The following is a 21233-nucleotide window of genomic DNA, read 5'->3' as shown; positions in this document are numbered from 1 at the left end:
TCGAATGTTCTGGCCATGTCTAAGCACATTTCATTTTTCATTCATGACACCATTTTCAGGAAGTGGTTTATTTAACAATATTTTACTAAAAGTATACAGTATGTGTTTGTATGTTGTGAGCATATGACTAGATGAATTAACGTATGGATTTTGCAACATGTGTAATATGAGATGTTTTCATGGACATTCTTGTTATTGTTTGCTGTTGTCCACCATTTGTCACCATTTCAGAAACTCTTCTATTTCGGTTCTAATAAAAACATGAGATTAAAATTTTTTCCCAGCCATCACTACACACTACATGAGGTAAGAAACATACAAAAAAATATCATTTTTGGGTGTAGTATTCCGTTAATTAAAATGAAATAGCCATAAAATATCTCCCCTAAGAAAATCAAATGCCCTAACTCTTTTATCAGCTCAGAGAGAGTAACACACGAACTTTTAGGCATTATTGTGGCAAGATACATGACTTACATATCAACAATCTATAACTCCTTAAGTAATAACATTTCATACCTTTTTAAAACAAATGCAATGTTATTATCAATGTCACTCTGCATTTTGTTGTCTTTGTGGTGTCACCTGCATGACTTTTACATACTTCTACTTCAGGCAACCACTATTTATTAGTTCTACAGGTAATGTAATCAACTAGAAGAAGTAGAAAGGTTTCATTAGAATTGAGTGGACAACATTTGTCTGGATAGCTGTCTTCAATGTACAGCATGAAGGACAGAATGGCCCGACTAAACTGGTGCTTGGTTACAGTGATCACCTCGGGAGGTTGGTGAGTTTCTCTTCTCGTTTTTATTTTTTTTCTTTGGGTGACCAACAAGAAAGTAAGGCTTGTTGAAATGCTCAGTGAGCCTCAGCCTTTCTGTTTCTGTTTGTTCATTAGAATATCGGATATAAAATTGTCTTGTCTCATCTAAAAGCTTAGGTGCTATTAAATAAACTATATGCTTACGGTACTTTAAAGGTTGCTAAATCTGCTTGTTTGCTTGCCATTTTGTGCCCTTTATAGTATTACAATAAGTTTGTGTGTAAATGTTGCTTCTCCTTTTGTTTTAAAACCTTCAATTTCAAAAATAGAACAGTTTTGCTCTTTATTGCACATGGCCCTAATCAAAACTGCTTCCTTCATTTTTTGTTTAACACATTTGAACAGTTATATGAATGTTTCTTCTGCATAATGAGTAGCAGGCAGCATTAGTGCATTACATCTCCATATATTTTTTAATCCTTATAGCAAGTAATGCAAAGAATACAGATTGGCTAATACTGTGTAGACAGACTATAAAAAATAAGTTTGTTTCATACATATGGTTTAACAGAGTGCACAACCAACAACAAACACTTTTACACGTGTGTTAAATCTGGAGAAATGTAGCAATTAGATACTAGTGCATTTTGTAGTTTTTACTTTGGTATATCACCAAAGTGAAATTATCTTGCAGCATTCTCTCCACACACTAGGTGTGCTTTCACAGTAAAATTATAATACAGTGCAGAACCTATAAAAATTGAGCTTTTAAGGCTTTTGGTTAAAGTGTGTTAAAACTGGATCAATTCAACAATGAGACCCTAGTGCTTTATTTAATTTTTACTCCTGCAAGACACTAAAGTGAAATTATCCTGCAGTATTATACCCACCTACTACGTATGCTTTCACACTACTTTATTTCCCTTTCCAGCAATTAAGCCATACTATTGAAATGTTACTTTTTATAAATGAAATTTATAAAACAAAGAATAATCCTTTGTTAAATAAATGTGAAGTTTAGCAATTTTATTTTCCAACTGAGCTAACTGGACTTTTTTTGTAGTAATTTATGATTCGTTGAGCTTCCCTTTCTCCAGACAGATATGCTCCATGGGTAGTCGTGTAATAATTGACATGTGTTGCTTCCCCAGCAAAAAGAACCTGCAAAGGCTGAAAAAGACATAGGGATTATAAAAAATGAGATTAAATCGTTTTATAAAAAAAGTGAAAATGTTTAAAAAGATTTAAAAAAGACTGATATTCATTTTTCAACAAGTTATATGAATGTTTCTTCTGCATACATAATTGCACTTGAAATGAGACGATCTGACATTTGAGTACAAAAACATTTAGTTCATTCTGATTAAAATGACACCGTTACTATCTTTTATATCAATAACTGTTTTGGTGAAATGAAGCAGCCTATAATTTGCTGGGCAGCTGCAAAATAAACACTTTTTCAGGATGATATGCAGTATGCCTGAAAGCTTTTCATCTGGAATTTTTTGTTTGATTAGAAGGCATCAATCACCTCATTGAGTACAGCAATGTATGGCAACTGCATATTAACCTTTCCCTGAAGGCTATTTTTTATACTTGACATAATGGTTTGTGTTGATAACTCAAAACTCCAGGAGTCTTCCCATTCTCCACATATTATAGTTGTCTTCCACATCCCAGACACATGTATGTTAAATTAAATGGCAAGTATAAATGGGGCTGAATGGGGAACAGGGACCAGATTGTTCCTTTAAGAGAACAGGTAGATTTGGAAACACAACTGATTTAAAAGTTCACAGATGCAAGAGCACCTGGAGCTTCCAGAATGAGCTTTACCGGAGTGTCTATATATAAGTGGTCTGACTCTGACCCGTAGATCGATTCCAGTCTGGCCTACAACTGACCACAGAAAGGGCTTAAGCTGTCTTGGGCCCAAACCCTTACTGAGTCTAAGGCCATAAGGTGAGTTGGAGCAAGGGTTTAACTGATATGATGAAGACAGGCCATGGCTAAGGGGAAACTGAACATAACATTTTTGTATGTTTTAGCCTTTTTTGGTCTCCTTTTGGGTAGGAGGGTCACTATAAGTGCACTACCTCAATAGGACTGAAAATGTTACTTTCCCATTTGCTAAAGGCAACATATTAAACACAGTACAGGTACTCTCCAAGTTACGGACATCCGACTTATGAACGGGCCGCAGCTGTCCCTTCATCTGTCTGGGGGACGTGACGCAGGCTCCTCAGTAACTGCCTCTCCATCATCATTGGCCTGGGGACACTTCAAGCGGTGGATGGACGGAGGCAATTTCGCTGCTTATGCAGTGTAGTGTACCTCAGGCAGCTCCTGCTCCCACTCAATCTCAGTGGGCAGCTAGGCGGTGACCCGAGGTCCATAGTCACCGGGACCAATGCTACCGCTCGTGTGCAGGACGGTGGCTTGATGGGGCGCTTCACTGCCCGCCCCACCACACAGCCTTGCAGTGTCCCTCAAACAGCTGCCCTGTTCATTCTCGGTGGACAGCTGGTGATGCTGCAAGCGGTGACCCGGATGTGAGTGAACGGAGGCCATTGAGGGTGAATAGGGCGGCGTGGGGCAGCATTGTAGTATGCCTCAGGTGGCTGCCTGTTGAATGGAGTGAGTAGTGGGCGATTCACTGCCCGCCTTTGACCGCACCCTGTTCATTCTTGGTGGGCTGATGCTGCAGGCAGCACACTGCATTGCAAGTGAAGGTGACTGTGTGGTGGGCGGGTGGTGAACTGTCCCTCGCCGCCCCCATTCATTCTCAATAGCAAGCCTGCTTGTACGGTTACATACATAGCAGGAAATTGTCTCTTGTCAGTACACCAGACATGCTGCCGAGGGATGCCTTCCTGCTGTGATAGCGTGTACAGTACTGTGCAGAAGAGCTCATCTTAAACCTTTTGTCTTCACCCTTCAACAATGTCTCTGAAACACAAATGTGATGCAAGTGCTGGTGATACAGTAAAGAAGAGAAAAACCATCACCATGGAAAATAAAGTAGAAATAATAAAAAGGGCAGAGAGAGGTGAAACTTCATCATTCACTGGCAGAGCACTTGGTTACAGTCGGTCAACAATAGTATTTATTAAAATAGTGTACCTGTTCCGACTTACATACAAATTCAACTTAAGAACAAGCCTACAGTCCCTATCTCATAGATAACCTGGGGACTGCCTGTATATAAAATTAAAGATCATTAACAGTACATTCAAAAGAAATAAATTACTCAAAGTACCTTGTTTGTTGAATTACAAGAGACAGATGGCAGTGGTTCTGCTAATGCTTCTTGTTCTTTTTGTGCATCAACGCCAACAGGTATGTAAGTATAGGAGCCTCGAACATAGGGGTTCTCTTTCCATAAAGATCTGACCACACGAACAGGATTGGAAACATCCCAGTTTGTGAACAATCTTAGTAGCCTGCCCAGAAAACATAATCAGAGTCAGCAATATCTGATATGCTAAAATATGTTACATTTAGTTATACAATTTTAAACTGTTATTTTTTTTAGTTAAAGTTCAGTTTGGGTGAAAATTACCCATCCCAAGGGTGCTACCATGATTTGCTCATTAAACCGAACAATCAAAAGTCAAAATACATTTAAATGGATTTTTTAAATATTGTTAACAAAATATATTTTATATTTTAATGGTTCATACATTTGTAATAAAAGAAAAGCAAATATCAATACAAAATGAAAAAAATCACCTATGAAAAGTATTTGCACAGTTTAACTGTTAGGCATTAAGCAACCTTATTTATTATATGCTTCAAGAAGTCTTTCTAATTTTGCAGGATTAACATTGGCTAATTATTTATTACAAAATTAATCCAGTTGTAGATTCATGATTTTTAAATCGGCCCTTATGTGACTGAGTCCTGCAGTTGACTGGTATTCTGTCCACGGCTGTTACCTTGAGATAGGCTACCAGAATACCCCACTTTTGACTTAAACAGGTTTGAGAACCTTACATTAAACTGAATGTTATTTGCTGAGTGACAACATGCAACAACCTTACGTGTCTGACGTAGATTTTAGGATTCAGGTCTGGACTTTGATTGGGCTATTCAAGTAGTTTCATCTTTATCTTTTTAATCCCTTATAGATAATCCAAGGAGGCCAAAAATTAAAAAAATAAAGCATTTATTATAGGTACATCATAAAAGGTAAAACAATAAACGTCCTTTGCTCCCCACAGGGCCTACATACAGTATATACTTAAAGTCCCTTATTATGTAGGGTAGCTGGCCCATTACCCAAAGTACTAAGTAAGTACAATTTCCTGACCTTCCATTACACTCCTTTTCTCAACCTGGCCCCTAAGATCTCCTCAAACCCTCAGCTTCCAGCTCAGTACTGTAGTGAAGAGTGGACAGGCCTTTTATATTTTATTTTCAAAAACCACAACATCACAATGACATATTACATGACACAAAAAGTAATAGCATAACAGTGTCAAACACAAGTCCTGCATACTTATTCTAAAACTGTATTCATGAATTCTGGCCATGTTCCAAAAACAATTTGGAAATATCCTCTAAGAGGTAATTTGATTTTTTTCTAATTTGAGATAATATAGAACATTGCTTACCCACTGAGTTATAGAAGGTGGAGTGGGATTCTTCCAGTAAAACAAGATAAGTCTACCTGCTAGTACTATAGCATTGGCAACTACAATCAGCTTTTCCCTATGAACTTTAAACTCATCTGGAAGTACACTAAATATTGCTGTTAATGGATTGGGAGTGCTTGTGACATGTAAAATGTTTTTTCTAGAATGATGTTAATTTAATGCTTTGCCAAAACATATAGTGCAGTAATGCTGGGACAAGAGGGTAACAAGGTTGGATCTTGCTTTGGGTACATTTTAGACAATTTTAAAACAAGATAAATATGATTGATTATTTGATTTAAATATGGAATGCTTTGCACATATAAAACTAGAGTATATTCTATGTATGAATATACATACATATAAGTTACACTCTTTTTCTGATGAAATGTACCTTTGCAGCCATTGCCTAGGATGGTTAAAGGGTCTCTTCTTTGAAGTATTTTATGTATTGTCTGAGTCTTAATCAGGGTTAACCACTGTTGCCTAAAGATATGGGAGTGACACGTGCAAAATTGGGTAGTCTTCTTGTGATCAAATTTCTAACTGGCATATAAGAGAAAAAGTGTGCTGCTGGAAAATTAAATTTGGAACATAATTGTTCATCAGACACAAAACTGTTTTCTATATAAAGATTTCTAAGTTCTAAGATTTCTATATAAAGATTTCCTAGCGTTCTCGCTAGGTTAAATGCTGAGTAGGTCTGAGAATGCGGATAAGTGTGATTATCATGTATAGGAGCAACAGGTAAAAACTTCTCTTACCTTGAAATGCATCCCACATTGGTTCTCTATTGTACATAACTGGTAGAGGGTGGACCCAGTTTATTCTCTTTTTTGTCAAGTCTACCAGTCCTTGGCAATGAAAAACAAGCACCCAACATAATGATGCCACCTCCCTACTTCAATGTGGGAATGGGGTTTCAAACTCTTTCCAATATTCTTTCACATGTTTCTGCATGAGATTTTGCAAACTTAAAAAGAGATTATATGTTTCAGCTTTTTTTTTCAAATACTGTTTCCTCTTTACTTCTGTACCATATAGCCTGGATTGTTTTTTTTTTTTTTTTTGGCAGCTTGGCTACTTCTATTATTTGTCGTCATCTTCTTCTACTTCCTTGGGTGCTGCGTTTTAGGGGACAAATAGTTCTTTAAAGATTCTGGGTAGTTTTATGTGCACTACATCTCCAGATAGATTTAACAGTACTAATTGGGACTTACAGCGCCCATAAGTTCTTTTTATATCATTCACATAGCTAGCGTGTGTGAAAATTCTGTTGTTTTAATTTCTGAGAAGCACTGGTGTCTTTAAATTACTTTGTATGCAGCAAATAACAGGGTGGGCTCACACAAAGAGGAATATTTATTCTTACAAAGAAAGGTATATTAGAAACAAATGGTTAAATGCACATTGGTGGATTCCCATCAACAAGTTGTTCTAATGGCAACAGGCTGAATCTGTGGTAAAGTTTAATGTTGGCAAATGCAAAACCTTTCAGAGCTGGGAATTTCAGTTTTGCATTTTTATTTACTTTTCCATTATAATAAAATTATTAAATTATTAAAATGTAAAATATTGTAAGTTTAGTTAAAATAAAAATCCAATTTAAATATGTTGTAACTTTTCGTTGTAACAAAGCAATATATGGTAGCAGCTGGTGGGGGATACTGCACGGTCGTTTTATAATTTGTGTCTTTGGAAAATTCAGATCATTTAAAATCGCCACTTGCCTTAAAAAACAATTATGTCTATAAGTTCTCTGTTTCAGTTTTCTTATCTTGAGAGCTGTCCAAGGGAAAGATAAAGTCACTCTTTTATTTACAAGTTCTATATGTATACGGAATGCTGAAATCTCTGAGAAAGCCTTTTCCAAATCTAAGTTTTTCAGCAAGTCAACCCATGTGCCGTTGTATAATGTAATGGCAACACAATACAGTACTTTAATTTAGTAATACATTGCAACTGTAACTACAATATTTTTTCTACCATCACACTGCAAGGGGTTTAAGTGTGCCACATAGAGGTTTCACCATTCTAGTCAATGGTTTTTGTGAATGGCTTAAATAAAAATTTAAAAAAATATATATACTGTACTTAATTTACAAAGTATGACATAAGTAAATCAGATTGTAAAGGGTATTTCCCAAATATAGTAGACCACTATATAATTTTGCATTTTGGTTCAACTATTCTTTTAAGGATGTTTAAAATCATGTACTGTGATGCCTCTTTTATGTTACACTAACACACTGCAACTTGCACAGTGCTTAAAGTAATTTAGGAAACCCCACCTATATTGTAGCTCATGTGTTTATCGAACTGTATATTACCACTCTATTCTACACAACACCCTTTTTTCTTGTAAAAGTTCCACAAAAGTACTATATCACACATGCATACCTGGTACATGTTTCTCCGACAATATTATCATCAAGAATCTCCATGTATTCTGCTTCCTTGCCTGTAATCCAGCCACAAAGCACATTAGGGTGACGAGCCACAGTATCAAAACCACAGATTTTTTTGTACCAGGTGTCTTTCCAGCTATCCCCATCCAACATAGACATGTACATATCTTTATCTTCATGCCCTTGTTCCCAGACTAGTTGAATTCCAGAACAATCTACTGGCCAAAATGTCTTCTCAAACTCTAAGAAGATTTTGCTGACTGTTCCAAAGCCTAATCTATTGATGGCTCTTATTTTCCAGTCTGGAAGAGGAGGATAAAACATCTTAGTTGCTTTTTCTTGCAGGTAGCCCAGAGGGACTGTCACAATTGCATGATCTGCTTCTAGCTCTTCATCATTGTCACAAATTACTTTTACTGGATACATTTCACCAGGAGGGGACGTCCCCTGGTTTAAATTCCACTTAATGAACTTGACTGGTGTACTGCAAACAAGAACGCCTAATGGTAAGCTCTTCAGCAATATATCCAATATAGCTTGGTAACCACCTGGACCGAGAGAGTTAAAGAAACCGCCTTCTAAGGCTGTATATAGCCTAAGCTGACTTACTGAGAATTCATATAAGGAGGAACAGGCCTCATCTGTACATTCAACACGTTTGCACCATTCAAATACCATTTTTGCACCTTCTATAGATATAAGCTCTGATGCACTGAATTCTTCATCAAGGTAATCTCCAAGGCTCGTTTCCTTATATTTGGGACCCAATTCTTCGTTAAATGCTTTGGACATTAAGTTATCAAAAACTTGACATACATGCTCAACCTCATCTGAATCAAACAGTTTCCCATTTTGGTGGAAAAAATAATCTTTTGGTGTAACTGCTCCAGGAAGGCACATAGTAGAACAGGAATCGTTCTCAGCCAGCAGGCCATGCTCCTTCGCCATGATAAAAATTGGGTTTCCATCTTGGCCATGAATCCAGTTGGCTCCTAAATCTATTACATTTTCTCCAAAGGGTTTTATTGTGTGCACTCTACCACCAGGTCTATCCATAGCCTCCAAAATTGTGACATTCAAGTATCCATGTTTAGTCAGGTGACTTGCTGCTGTCAGCCCAGCAAACCCAGCACCAATAACCACAATTTTAGGATCCCTATTTATAGCAGACATAATCTTTATTCAGGAAGATATTATTGAATCCTGCAAAAATCAAAGGAAAAAACTTAGTTCTGCTTTTACTTCATTAACAGGATTTTATGAGAATGTGCAACTTAATATACTTAACAAATTGCATTGTTTATTCTTCCTACCTTGCCCTATACACTACACACAGTATATAGACTACTTTAGCCAAAGCACATTACACAAGCTGAGCTCCATACAATTTAAACCTCCAGTTTGCACACTGCCATCAAGCATCTGCATTTTTTACATGTAAAGGAAAAATATGGTAGATTTGTCTTGGTTTGTGTCTCTCTCTAGTGTTCCAAATTATTTTAAATTTTTAAATCACCCTTGCTTTTTAAGCTTTTATCAAATTTAAAATGATAAACAAAATAGAAACAAAACTTTTCTCATGTTCTTAGCAGAAACAAAATGAAAATGTAGTGATGGATTAGCTACAGTTCTCCTTTATTTCTATACTTTGCAAGAATTTACTAAACTGACGCTTTCTGATTTTCATTTCTGGTAACAGCTGAGATGAAGCTATGTTTTTAGAAATTACTTTATTGATACCCGATATAATCAGGACATCAATAAATAAAATGTCAGCTATTCTTGTAAAATGTACAGTATATATGTCTGATTTGAGCCCCCAATATTTGTTTTGTTCTGAAAAGAAGCAAAGGGGCAATAAACACACAGTCAATACCTTTCAATCAAGCTAGCAGCTTGGTGGTGAGTGGAAAGGTAAAGTATTTCAAATCATACAATGTTTAAGGAGTTTCCAAAACACAGCACGTATTTTACATTGAGAGACAAGACCACAATGGCAAGAAACGTTTTACTGAAAGGCAGTAAATGCTGTTTAAAATGCACAACACAGCAGCAAAGAAAAAGTTAAAATATTTCAAAATATGCTATATTTTGTGGCAGACAACCAGGGATCCTGCCCCGCCGGGACGCCTGGAGGCAGGACAGACCGGGAGAGTGGCACTACTCTTCCCTGGGCGCCTGGATGGTCCTAGAGCCCTGGAGGACAGCACTTCCGACACACCAGGAAGAGCTGCTGGACCAGGGATGGTGTACGCCTGGAGTGCTTCCGGGTTCAAGGGCGGCACTTCCACCACACTGGGGAGTGCTGCCGGAATTTTGTCATCGGGCACCTGGAGCACATCCGGGGAGTTATAAAAGGGGGGCTGCCTCACTTCATTCAAGGAGCCAGAGTCGGCTGGAAGAGGATGGAGCTTCTGAGGAGTGGAGTGGAGGCAGCTGAAAGGACCAAGGACTGAGCAAACATGTACTGTAAATACTGTAATATAAATGTGTGTGTTGTGGACATTGTGGTGTCGTGTCTGTCTGTGGTCTTTTACAATTTGAACAAAATTTCTATTTACAACCTGATGCACACTCCATCAACTGCATAATTCAATAATTCATACTACAGTGGAACCTCGGTTCACGACCATAATTCGTTCCAAAACTCTGGTCGTAAACCGAGTTGGTCGTGAACCGAAGCAATTTCTCCTATAGGATTGTATGTAAATACAATTAATCCGTTCCAGACCGTAGAAACTGTATGTAAATATATACATTTTTTTTAGTTTTTAAGCACAAATATAGTTAATTATACCATAGAATGCACAGCGTAATGGTAAACTAAATGTAAAAACATTGAATAACACTGAGAAAACCTTTAACAACAGAGAAAACTAACACTGCAATAGTTCGCGCTATAGTGCTAGGAACCGCTCTCGCTAAAAACACTTTTTTTAATGAGTTTTAAGCACAGGGGAAAAAAGGAACATTTGAAAAATCCGTAATTTAATAAACCACCAAGAAAAGTAACATTGCAACAATGCAGGCTACGAACCGATCACCGGAAACAGAACTGAAAACAAAAACAAGCCTTCTCTAACTTATGCGTCCCTCAATCGCTCTGTGTGTGTGTGCGTGCGTGCGTCTCTCTTTTGCGAGCCTGGAGCGCCTGTATGTATCTCTCTAGCGCGCTCCTGTGTGTGTGTGCGCGCGCGCGCGCCTCTCTCTCCCCCGCCTGTGCGTGCGTGCGTCTCTCTTTTGCGAGCCTGGAGCGCCTGTGTGTGTTGTCACGCTTGGGTCACAGATTTGCACAGAGACACAGGAGGTTGTAGAAAAAAAGGAACTTTATTCAAAGCACTGCAAACAAACATTTGTCTCTTTTCAACAGTTTAAACGTGCTCCATGACAAGTCAGAGATGACAGCTCCGCCAGGAGCACAGATTGTCTGAGAGAGAAAGAAGGAGAAGCAAGCAACCAATTTAACAAACTGAAAGAAGCCCGTGCAGGCTTTTTAAGAAGGCGGAGCACCGCACGAGAGGCATATTACGCGACAGAGCCGGCAAGAAGGGAAAGGAGGAATGTGAAGGTAGTCTGTCCATGTTTCTTAGGGGTTTTCCCACTGGCGTCTGTATTCTCTGGGGGTGCGATCAGCTTTGCAACTCAGTGTGTCTGTCTAGAGCGCTCCTGTGTGTGTGCGCGCACACGCCTCTCTCGCGTGTTCTTGTGTGTGTGTGTGTGTGTGTGTGTGTACAGCCCTCTGTCTCTTGCGCTGCCTCTCTGTGTGTGTGCGCGCTCTCTCGCTCGCTGCACAGGAAATGCACAGGGAGAGAATGAACATCAACAAACCGAAAGGGAACCTGGCTTGTTCGTATACCGAGTGTTTGGTCGTGAACCGAGGCAAAAGTTTGGCGAACTTTTTGGTCGTAAACCGAGTTGTACGTGTGCCGAGACGTTCGTGAACCGAGGTTCCACTGTAAAGCTTAGTATATTTTTTCTTGTTTATTGTTATATATTTGTATAGATGTGTGTATATCTACATATTTCACTTTATTTTTTTGCTATTGATTTACCTCCTTGGCATTAACCTTGAGTGTAACTCAGGCACAGAATTTATATATATATATAATAATATATAATTACAACTAAACCCAATACCCTTTATAGTGTGAAGCCTGAATAGTTCTCTGGACGGTACTGTGCTGCCATCTAGTGGATGAAATAACATTATGCTGCAAAGAAAAGCCATGCAAAATGACACCTTTTATTGGCTAACTAAAAAGATTACAATATGCAAGCTTTCGAGGCAACTCAGGCCCCTTCTTCAGGCAAAATGTAATCAAAGGGGCCTGAGTTGCCTCGAAAGCTTGCATATTGTAATCTTTTTAGTTAGCCAATAAAAGGTGTCATTTTGCTTGGCTTTTCTCTACATTTATAATGGCTAACACAGTACAACACCCTAGTACAGGGGTCGGCAACCCGCGGCTCTGGAGCCACATGCGGCTCTTCAGCCTCCTTGCAGTGGCTCCCTTTGGCCTTGACAAAAAAATAAAAACCATGAAAATGAATAATGGAAATTTCTTAATTTAACTTGTATTTATATATATGTTTATTTACTACTACTACTACTGTTATACATTTTAACATCTAATTTAGAGAGTTTAATTCTGCGTGGACAGAAGCATTTGCCTTCACCGCCAACGACGCTGGCTTACTGGTGTGCTTAATATGTGGCGATAAATTATCGAACAACAAAAAATGTAACGTTGAAAGACATTTTCAAAACAAGCTCTCAGCATTCACTGAAAAATACCCAAGTGAAGATAAGCGAAAGAGAGCAATTTCAGAACTGCAACGGAAAGCTGAACAGAGCAAACATACTTTCAAAAAGTGGATCACTTCTACACAGTCAACTACAGCCGCTAGTTTTGTGGCAGCTCAACAGATCGTAAGGAGGGGTAAGCCGTTCACAGACGGAGAATACATGAAAGAATCGTTCATAAAAATATCAGAACATCTATTCTCCGACTTTAAAAACAAACGGGAAATTGTTCAGAAAATGCAAGCTGCATTTAGAGAAAGATTCAGTGAGTTCAGAAAGGATAAACACACACTCTCTCCTTCCCTGTCACACCCCTGGACATCGACCCATCCCTGCTGAACACATCCGCATTCACAGGAGTAAGCCCGATCTAGAAATTGAACTGGACGACATAGCAGATAAAGATTAATGGGTGTCCAAGTTCAAATGCCTGACAGCGGATCTTGAAGAAGTCACCCGTCAGAAGGCTACTCTCGCTAAAGAGCACAAATGGAGTGATATTGAAAACCTCCCCAAACCCGACAAATTTGTTTTCGACACATGGAGTGCCATTCCCGAAACGTATATGAACATGAAAAAATATGCATTTGGAGTCCTGTCCATCTTTGGCTCAACATACTTAAGTGAGCAAGTTTTCTCAAGCATGAACTTCATAAAGTCCAAATATCGCTCCCGCCTCACACATGAGAGCCTGCAGTCCTGTGTGAAGGTCAAAGTCACATTGTACAGCCCCGACATAGAGATGATCAGCAGCGAACTTCAGAAACAGAAGTCATTTTAAACAGGTGACAACAATAGCATTTAATAAGCTATTATTTTTCAGAAAAACAAAACACATTCATTTCGGACCCGGAGCTGATGTAGGTTTTTTTGTATGTTCAGGTGCTTCAGTTGATTCAGCACACTGAAATGGAATTTAATGTTTACTTTTTTAAAGCTGCTAAGCTACAGCTAAATGTTTTATTTATATTAAAGTGGGCTAGTTTTTATTTTAATTTTACACAGGTATAGGAAGGACCCAAATAGGCCTGCATAGTTCAGTTTAATTTATTTCAAAGTAGCCCTACACATGCACACTGCACTTCTGTTTGTTGTATTCCGTGGTTGTAACATGTAAAATCTAAAAAAAGATTAAAACTTTTAAAAGTTTATAAGCTGTGTTATGTTTTGCGGCTCCAGACTATTTTTCTTTGGAGGAAGGGGGGGCAAAATGGCTCTTTTGATAGTGAAGGTTGCAGACCCCTGCCCTAGTACTACAATTATGCTGCAAAAAACACAAGTATTTCTATGTTTTCTGCAACTTTATAGTACAAGGGTGTTGTACCATGTTAGCCATTATGAATGTAGTGAAAAGCAAAATGGCACCTTTTATTGGCTAACTAAGAAGATTATAATATGCAAGCTTTTGAGGCAACTCAGGACCCTTCTTCAGGCAAGATGTAAGAGGCCTGAGTTGCCCTGAAACCTAGCATTTTGTAATCTTTTTAGTTAGCCAATAAAAGGTGTTATTTTGCTTGACTTTTCACTGCAACTTTATAGAAAATCTAATTAAACATCAGTTTTCATGGTCAGGGTGGAGCCTCCAACATAAAACACAATAGCAGACAAAAAGCCTTAAAGGCAGTTTTAGAATGAATTGAAACTGAACCATTGCTCGAATGAAGCAATAGTTTTGACGATGAGTTATCAGACACTGACATGGAAAGTGAAACTGATGCATGATATGGAACTGTACGACTGAACTGCTGTAATATGCCGGTGGATATGGTCGTGTGAATGTACACCATGGTGCAATGGTAGCTGTATGACAAAAAAAGCAAAGTAAATGTGATCAAGTGCAAGGAAAACCAAGACAATAGCCCCCTAAACACGACTCCCAATGGGGAAACTGTCAATGTTTATTTCATGGGAAATATGGAACTCAATAAGCCTTGAGTTGTGGTAAGCTGCAATAACACTAGGGGTGCGCTGATCTTGCAGGTCAGGCACTAACATGCTACCCTTTCGTGTGCAAGCAACAAGAAAAAAAATATAACAAAAGTGATCAAAAAGACAGGCTTGCACTGTCCTGACTGGAACATCAAACTGTGCATTGGTGACTGTCTCAAAACATATCACACAAAGGACATGTATTAAATCTGCAACATTACTTTCTATTGTACTTATTCAGATGTTTTGGTATTTACATGTTTCTGTTACACATAATAACATTTTTTCTTGTGGAGAAAAATTATATTCTTGGCTTTTTTTCCTGGGGTAAACAAAATGCTAAGGAAGCTACATTTGTAAGCATATACAGTATTACAAACATATATGTGTGCTTTAGGCCAGTCTTCTGTTGAATAAGAAAAAATAAGTTTTATTAATTAAAAAAAAAAACAGGGAATCTGAAAATATGAAGAAAAAGAGTCAACATTGTGATGGAGTGCTCCCTCAAAGCTCCAGTGTATTGAGTTTTAATCTTAAGCAAGTTACTGTTTCTGTTTGTATGTTTTCATTGTTTTTATGTGGGATTTCTTCTCAAATCTCAAAAAAGTAAACTAAACTGGCCTACAAAGAGTAAGTGTGTAGCACATAAATATGTATGCTGTAATGGCATGGGTTACAGCCTTAACTGCCACTGATACTACTTTGATGTGCTCTGGCCCTGATGTGATCTTACAACTTACTGTAATTAACAGATAAGTTTGGTCTATAAGTCAAAGTTGTATCTTCATGGTAAATTTTCATTTTCCACACAACACCTTTATTATGAAAAGCCTTAAAACTCACCAAATATGCAATTTTTCAAGCCAAAAATTTTATTGAAAACTGATCCATATCTTGAGATTATATACATATTGCAAAAAAGAAAAGTATCCATGCTGTTTAAAGAAGGAAAAAGAGGATAAAGCAAACCACTGTTGTTTACATTCAGCCATTTTAAAAGGAGACCCGCTGTGCACTTCACTCTGCTGCTCATTTTTCTCCTTGGTGACCTTTCCGAGCCAGTGCCAAGTGCCCTTACCGACATTTTTGAATGTTGATGCCCAGATGTTTGATGACACATGCTCCCAGCTGCTTTGTCCTTTTGCCCAATCTTGCACAATACCTGGCTTCACCTCACTCAGCTCACAGGTAGTCATAGACAACCTATATGCCATTTTTTTCCTAGGCTCCACGAATTAACCCAAGGCCAGGGTCGATACCTAAGACTTTTCAGTGGCTACACATCTGAGCTAATGGACTCTAACAGCCAGAAGACACATCTGAAGTACTCTGTAAGTGCTGTGTCTGCACGTACAACGCTTCGCTCCGTGAGAGGAGCTCCTTTCATGCTTTTTATGAGTTAGCGCACAGCTGTCATTCCTGTATTACAGTGCCAGGGTATGCATGAGTTTTCTATGTTCTCCCCACATATTAACGGATGGACTAGCATGAATGAGTTTTAGTGAGTTTACTCACTGGAACACATTGTTCTCAGTTCTTTTCTTACCATGACCTCAGAAAGAGTGACTCATTGTGCATTAAAAAATTCAATAACTAGTTTGTGGTGCTTCACTCTCCTGTATTGTGCACTCTGCCTTTCAAATTTCTGAGTATTGTTTTTTATTCTGCATGCACTCAACATACCACAAAAACTGTGACGTGCAGATGATGACTTTTTTAAAAATCGAAGTCTTCTGTTAAAAATACAAAGCAATGTAATTAGTTCAATTATTGTTATTTGTAGAAAGTACAATGAAACACATCAGTGTACTGCCACTTGGTGCGAATCTCACTCTGTAGGCAATGTAAAATAACACAGAATGTAAAGAGCAAAATGTAAGCACCATTTATGATAAAATAATCATATGATTTGATGGTGCATCTGTCTGTTATTACAAACCATGGCAGAACATAACTACTGAAACAAAGAACTTCAGAAGTAAAAGTAGGATTATAAATGTAAAATAGTTTGGCGCTGGGGGCTTGTCGGGGAAGAGCAGACACAAAAAAAATAAATGTATTCATACCTCAAGAAAAATAGTTCCAAGAATCTGTGATACAATAATTATTTCTAGTTTTCTTTCATTATCACAAATATATCTCATAAATGTGGAAGGCATGTTTTTTCAAACTGAAACCTTTTCTGCTTCAAAGAGGATTATTTGGTAAATTTTTAGGCTTTTCAATTCACCTATCCTAGTACACTTCAGTCCCAGTGTACTGTAAGCCCCATTCAAGAACAGACAAGTTATTTTTTACATTTATATTAAAAAAACACACAAATGTATGTGGCAAATTAATATATACAATGTTTGTAAAGAAATAACAGACTTGAAAAATATCAAACTTACCATTTAACCAAGTCCTCTAGACACAGGTCTATTTTAATATTTCTGTTAATGTTTAATATTTAATAAATCTACACAGACATTTTGAGTATATCTTATAAATTTAGTTCAAAACAAAAATAGAACTCTACATGTGAATTTCTTAAATAAGGCGAACAGTGACATAGCAGTTGGAGTAGCTGTCTCATAGCTCTAGGAGACCGAGTTGAAATCCTGACACAATGTGGCGAGTTTACATGTTCTTCTTTTCCAGAACATCCCAAAGGCTAATTAAAAGTTAATCTGACAGTCTAGTTTGGTCCTGTATGAGTATGTGAGCATATGCATTTCTTAACATGTAATGAAGTGATGCCCATTTCCACATTGGTGAGATAGCCACTGGCTTTATATGACTCTCTAGCTGGACTAAGCAGCTTACGCTTAGTGGATTGAAGAATTCATGAAAGAACTGCATATTAAGGAGGCTTTTTCCAAAAGGCAATGTTTATTCACATGTTTGTTAAATAGAAAGTATTTTAATTAGTTAATCAAATCATGCAAACAGACTATTTGGGGAAGGGAAAATGGTAAAGGCAGAGATGAATCTAAGAAGGGATATAAATTCACAATACTTAAATTACTGAGATTAAACACTAAAGCAGAAACCGAGCATTTTTAATAAAATGTCAAAATAATATTTTGGAGAAAACACCATGTTTCACTTAAAACCCTCTAAAAAAATTATCAAATGCTTTTTTGCCTGCAGTGGATCACCAGAAGGATTTACGTAATTTTGGTAACCCCTGCCATATTAATATCAAAGATATGTTATTTTACAATAATTTACAGAAATAATTTCCATTTTACTGTATTATTCTTGAAAATGGCACTTACCAAGAGGGCACTGATTCTTGAGCCTAGGCACACTGTTTGTACTTTGGCCTTACTTCATACAATAAAGGCTTTTTAATCTTTGTGAGGCTATAATGTATTGTAAATAATGCTGACACTGTCATTCTACATGTCCTGTGCATTATATACAATGTCAAATAAAACAACAAAATAACTAAAAACCAAGATGTAGAATAACTGAAATAATTTAAATCATCAAAGTCTTCACTGATTTTAATACATTATACTGTATTTCAAAAATCGGTTAGAAAGAAAGAAGGCAACGGTGCAAGATGATGAAATTTGCACACGACGGACAAAAAGTTGTTTTGTGCTACACCCCTTTTTGCACCTTGTATGTGTACGTGGATGTCACTAGAAATGACACATCCTGAGCGCATACAAATCCAGCACTGTCCACTCATAAATTAAAAAAGTCTTGTTGTACATTTAACATAAAACCCATTGGATACAGTGCAAGACTACTGATTTGAACTTTCCGAACGAAATAAACAGTCCCAGAACTCACACAAACCCCTCACGCTACGTCAACGCTTTATCAGCAATTAGCGATGTTCCTATAATCGTTTTTTTCCCGGCAGGCTAAGCGCATACTACTCCCGCCCCGCCCCACTTGCGCAGCCATCACATTCCGGAGTAGTGCGGTTAAGCGAAAGTACATAAAAGATCATCGAAGTAACTCATTAAACAGATGTGCAAAACAATGTATGTTATAAGTTAAACGAGATATTACACTGGTAATAATGATGGGTACACGCATCACCTCTAACTGTAATGTTACTTGCACACGAACAAGGTCAAACGAAACCGTTAAAAGCTAACTTTTGATGCGTATACCTCCAGACACTTACGTCTTGTGCTCCAGACTGAGCTGCGGTGCTCACTTTTAGATTTCGCGTGCTTTTTTTCCATGCTAACGTGGAATTTCTCGCACGGTGTTGCCTAAGTAGGCGCGGATTTAGTTATGTGCACGTCGCGAACAACATATGGCGCTGTTGTTATTACTCAAGAGATAAACCTATTTGTCTGATACGTAGATGCCAAAATGGCTTTTAGTCACATAAAGTAAGCGACATGGGCGTTAGCCTTCCATTTCCCAGAGGGGGACCAGTTTTGTTCAGGAAGGGGCGTATCTGTAAACGAGCAGGACGATGAAATATACTTCGTTTATTTCGATCTGCCAATACTTTCCAAGGCATGTTTTGAAAAATACCAGCATCTCGCGAGCTAGCGTTCACTAACCCAAGCCGAAAATGAAGTCAACCGTCATGTTTTTTGAACTGCTATCTTTACCAGAGTTTCTGCCTCTGACGATCAAGTATTTACTGTGCGTGTCCAAACGTATGTCCCGGTCTGTGGACAGAGCATCAGCCAATCATTTGTATTCACCAATCAGTTGCCTGAATTACTTTGTCTATCATATAGGCACCGCCCTCAAGGGGGCGCAGTTAACGACAATGTAACGAAATAGGAATTTCTATGACCGTCTGGATTAAAGTTTTTAAAATCGAAACTAATCTGTGAACAAATATTTTTGCGTCTAAAGTTAATTAACTGACTCTTTTAAATGATAATTATAAAGCATAAATTTGTTGCATGTAGATTTTCTTAGGTGAAATCGATATATTTAATAATAAAAGTAATAAATATATATTTCATAAAAACTTGACATGCAGGTGGAACAGCACAACCCAACCCAATCCACTGATTTAGTTAAACGTTAGGTGACTATAAATCGACTTACCTGGTTTGCACTCTTAATACAGTAGCCCTTAGAGTCTGAGGGATGTTCAGTAATGGTACACTTAGTTACTTCCCACAAGTTTTATAACTTGATAAATGTTTGAGCAATCACTTATGCAGCATACTTCAGTGTCCTTGAAAACTGGAATGCAAATAATTGCTTCGACAGACTTTATTCAGCTCATAAAAGGGTTCATTTTTTGACATACGTTATACATTTTGTTCTGTTGCTCTCTCATGCTAAAGTAATTTATGTTAATTTTTCCCCTTATCAATAAAAATACCCCAGAATGATAAAGACAAAACAGGTTAACAGAAATTTGTGCAAATGTATATAAAAACTATATATATAGCAAGGTGTCATCTTGGGTATGATGTACTAAGCTTCACACCTGGATTTGTGGATTTTCTGCAGATCCTCACAAGCTCTATCAAGTTGGATGGAACTATTTTCACGTCTCTCTCTCTCTCTCTCTCTCTCTCTCTCTCTCTCTAGAGATATTTGATTGGGTTGAAGTCTGGGCTCTAGATGGTCTACTTAAGAGCATTTGCACAGCTGACCTGAAGCCATTCCTGTGTTTTTATTGCGTTATGCTTAGGGTCATTGTCCTTTTGGAAGTAAAACTTTCAGACTAGTCTGATGTCCAGAGCACTCTGGAGCAGGTTTTCATTAAGAATTCTCTGCACTTTGCTCCATTCAGGTTTCCCTCAATCCTGAGTAGGCTCCCAGTCCCAGCTGTCAAAAAGCCAAACCCATAGCATGTTGCCACCACCATGCTTTAGTTCTGGAATGATATTACACAAGTGATGAGTGGTGCCAGGTTTCCTCCAGACACGATGCTTCAAATTGAGTCCAGAAAGATCAGTCTTGGTTTCATCAGATCAGAGTATCTTGTTTTTCTTAGTCTGAGAATTTTTAGGTGACTTTATTCAAACTCTAAGGGGGCTTTCATGTGTCATCTAGCCACTCTGACATAAAGCCCAGGTTAGTGGAGTGTGGCGGTGGTGATTGTCCTTCTAGAAGTTTCCCCGTCTCCACACAGGTTCTCTGGAGACCAGCCAGAATCACTATCAGTTTTTAGTCACCTCACTTACCAATGCCCTTCTCCCCCGATTGCTCAGTTTGGCCACCAGCCAACTCTACGAAGAATTGTGATTTTTCCAAACTAATTCCATTTAAGAATTTGGAGGCCACTGTGCCCTTGGGAACCTTCAATTCTACAGATTTTTTTGTAGACTTCCCCAGATCTTTGCCTCAATACAATTTTGTCTATAAGCTCTGCAGGCAGTTTCTTTGACCTCATGGCTTGGTTTTTGCTCTGATACACATTAACTGTGTGGAAACGTTTTCATGATGATCAGTGTCATAGCAAAGTGTATATATGTCAATGTGATATTTCTGTTTATTTTTTATTAATCTGCAATAATTTCAAAAATCCTGTTTTTGCATTGTTGTTTTGTGGTACTGAGTCTTGCTTTGTGTAGGAAAAAATCAATCAAAATAATTTTAGCACAAGTCTTCAACATAACAAAATATGAAAAAAATGAAGGAGTATGAATACTTTCCAAAGGAGCTGTATATTCATTCAAATGAAGTCTTCTTTAAATGCCAAAAAACTGAATGATTGTGCCAGTTTAGAAAAAAGTTTATCTACAGTATATCTTATATTC

General features: G+C 37.8%; 1 protein-coding gene across 3 annotated transcripts; it reads right to left on the bottom strand.

Annotated features, from left to right (window-relative positions):
* Positions 1–248: 248 nt before the first annotated feature.
* Positions 249–19667, bottom strand: zgc:66484 (uncharacterized protein LOC327557 homolog). Of its 3 annotated transcripts, none has more exons than XM_028807291.2 (4): positions 19564–19667; positions 7804–9014; positions 4026–4209; positions 249–1936 (listed from the first exon to the last, which is right to left on the bottom strand). In XM_028807291.2, exons 2-4 carry the CDS (start codon positions 8982–8984, stop codon positions 1793–1795), a joined length of 1509 nt encoding a protein of 502 aa, XP_028663124.2. In that variant the 5' UTR covers positions 8985–9014; positions 19564–19667; the 3' UTR covers positions 249–1792. The 3 variants fall into 3 exon arrangements, with proteins under 3 accessions (XP_028663124.2, XP_028663126.2, XP_028663125.2); XM_028807293.2 differs by lacking the exon at positions 19564–19667 and adding an exon at positions 18671–19137; XM_028807292.2 differs by lacking the exon at positions 19564–19667 and adding an exon at positions 17802–18664.
* Between the last annotated feature and the right edge of the window lie 1566 nt (positions 19668–21233).

Source organism: Erpetoichthys calabaricus, chromosome 8 (assembly GCF_900747795.2).
Source record: "Erpetoichthys calabaricus chromosome 8, fErpCal1.3, whole genome shotgun sequence".
NCBI lineage: Eukaryota > Metazoa > Chordata > Cladistia > Polypteriformes > Polypteridae > Erpetoichthys > Erpetoichthys calabaricus.
The sequence above is the reverse complement of the archived record's forward strand: the minus strand, read 5'-3'. Positions and strand labels throughout refer to the sequence as shown.

Coding starts and splice junctions, on each gene's coding strand:
- zgc:66484 (XM_028807291.2), bottom strand. CDS start 8,984: ATGTCTGCTATAAATAGGGATCCTAAAATTGTGGTTATTGGTGCTGGG. Junction 4,210..7,803: donor GTCGGAGAAACATGTACCAG/GTATGCATGTGT, acceptor TTTTCTGGGCAG/GCTACTAAGATTGTTCACAA. Junction 1,937..4,025: donor CTTGTAATTCAACAAACAAG/GTACTTTGAGTA, acceptor TGTCTTTTTCAG/CCTTTGCAGGTTCTTTTTGC.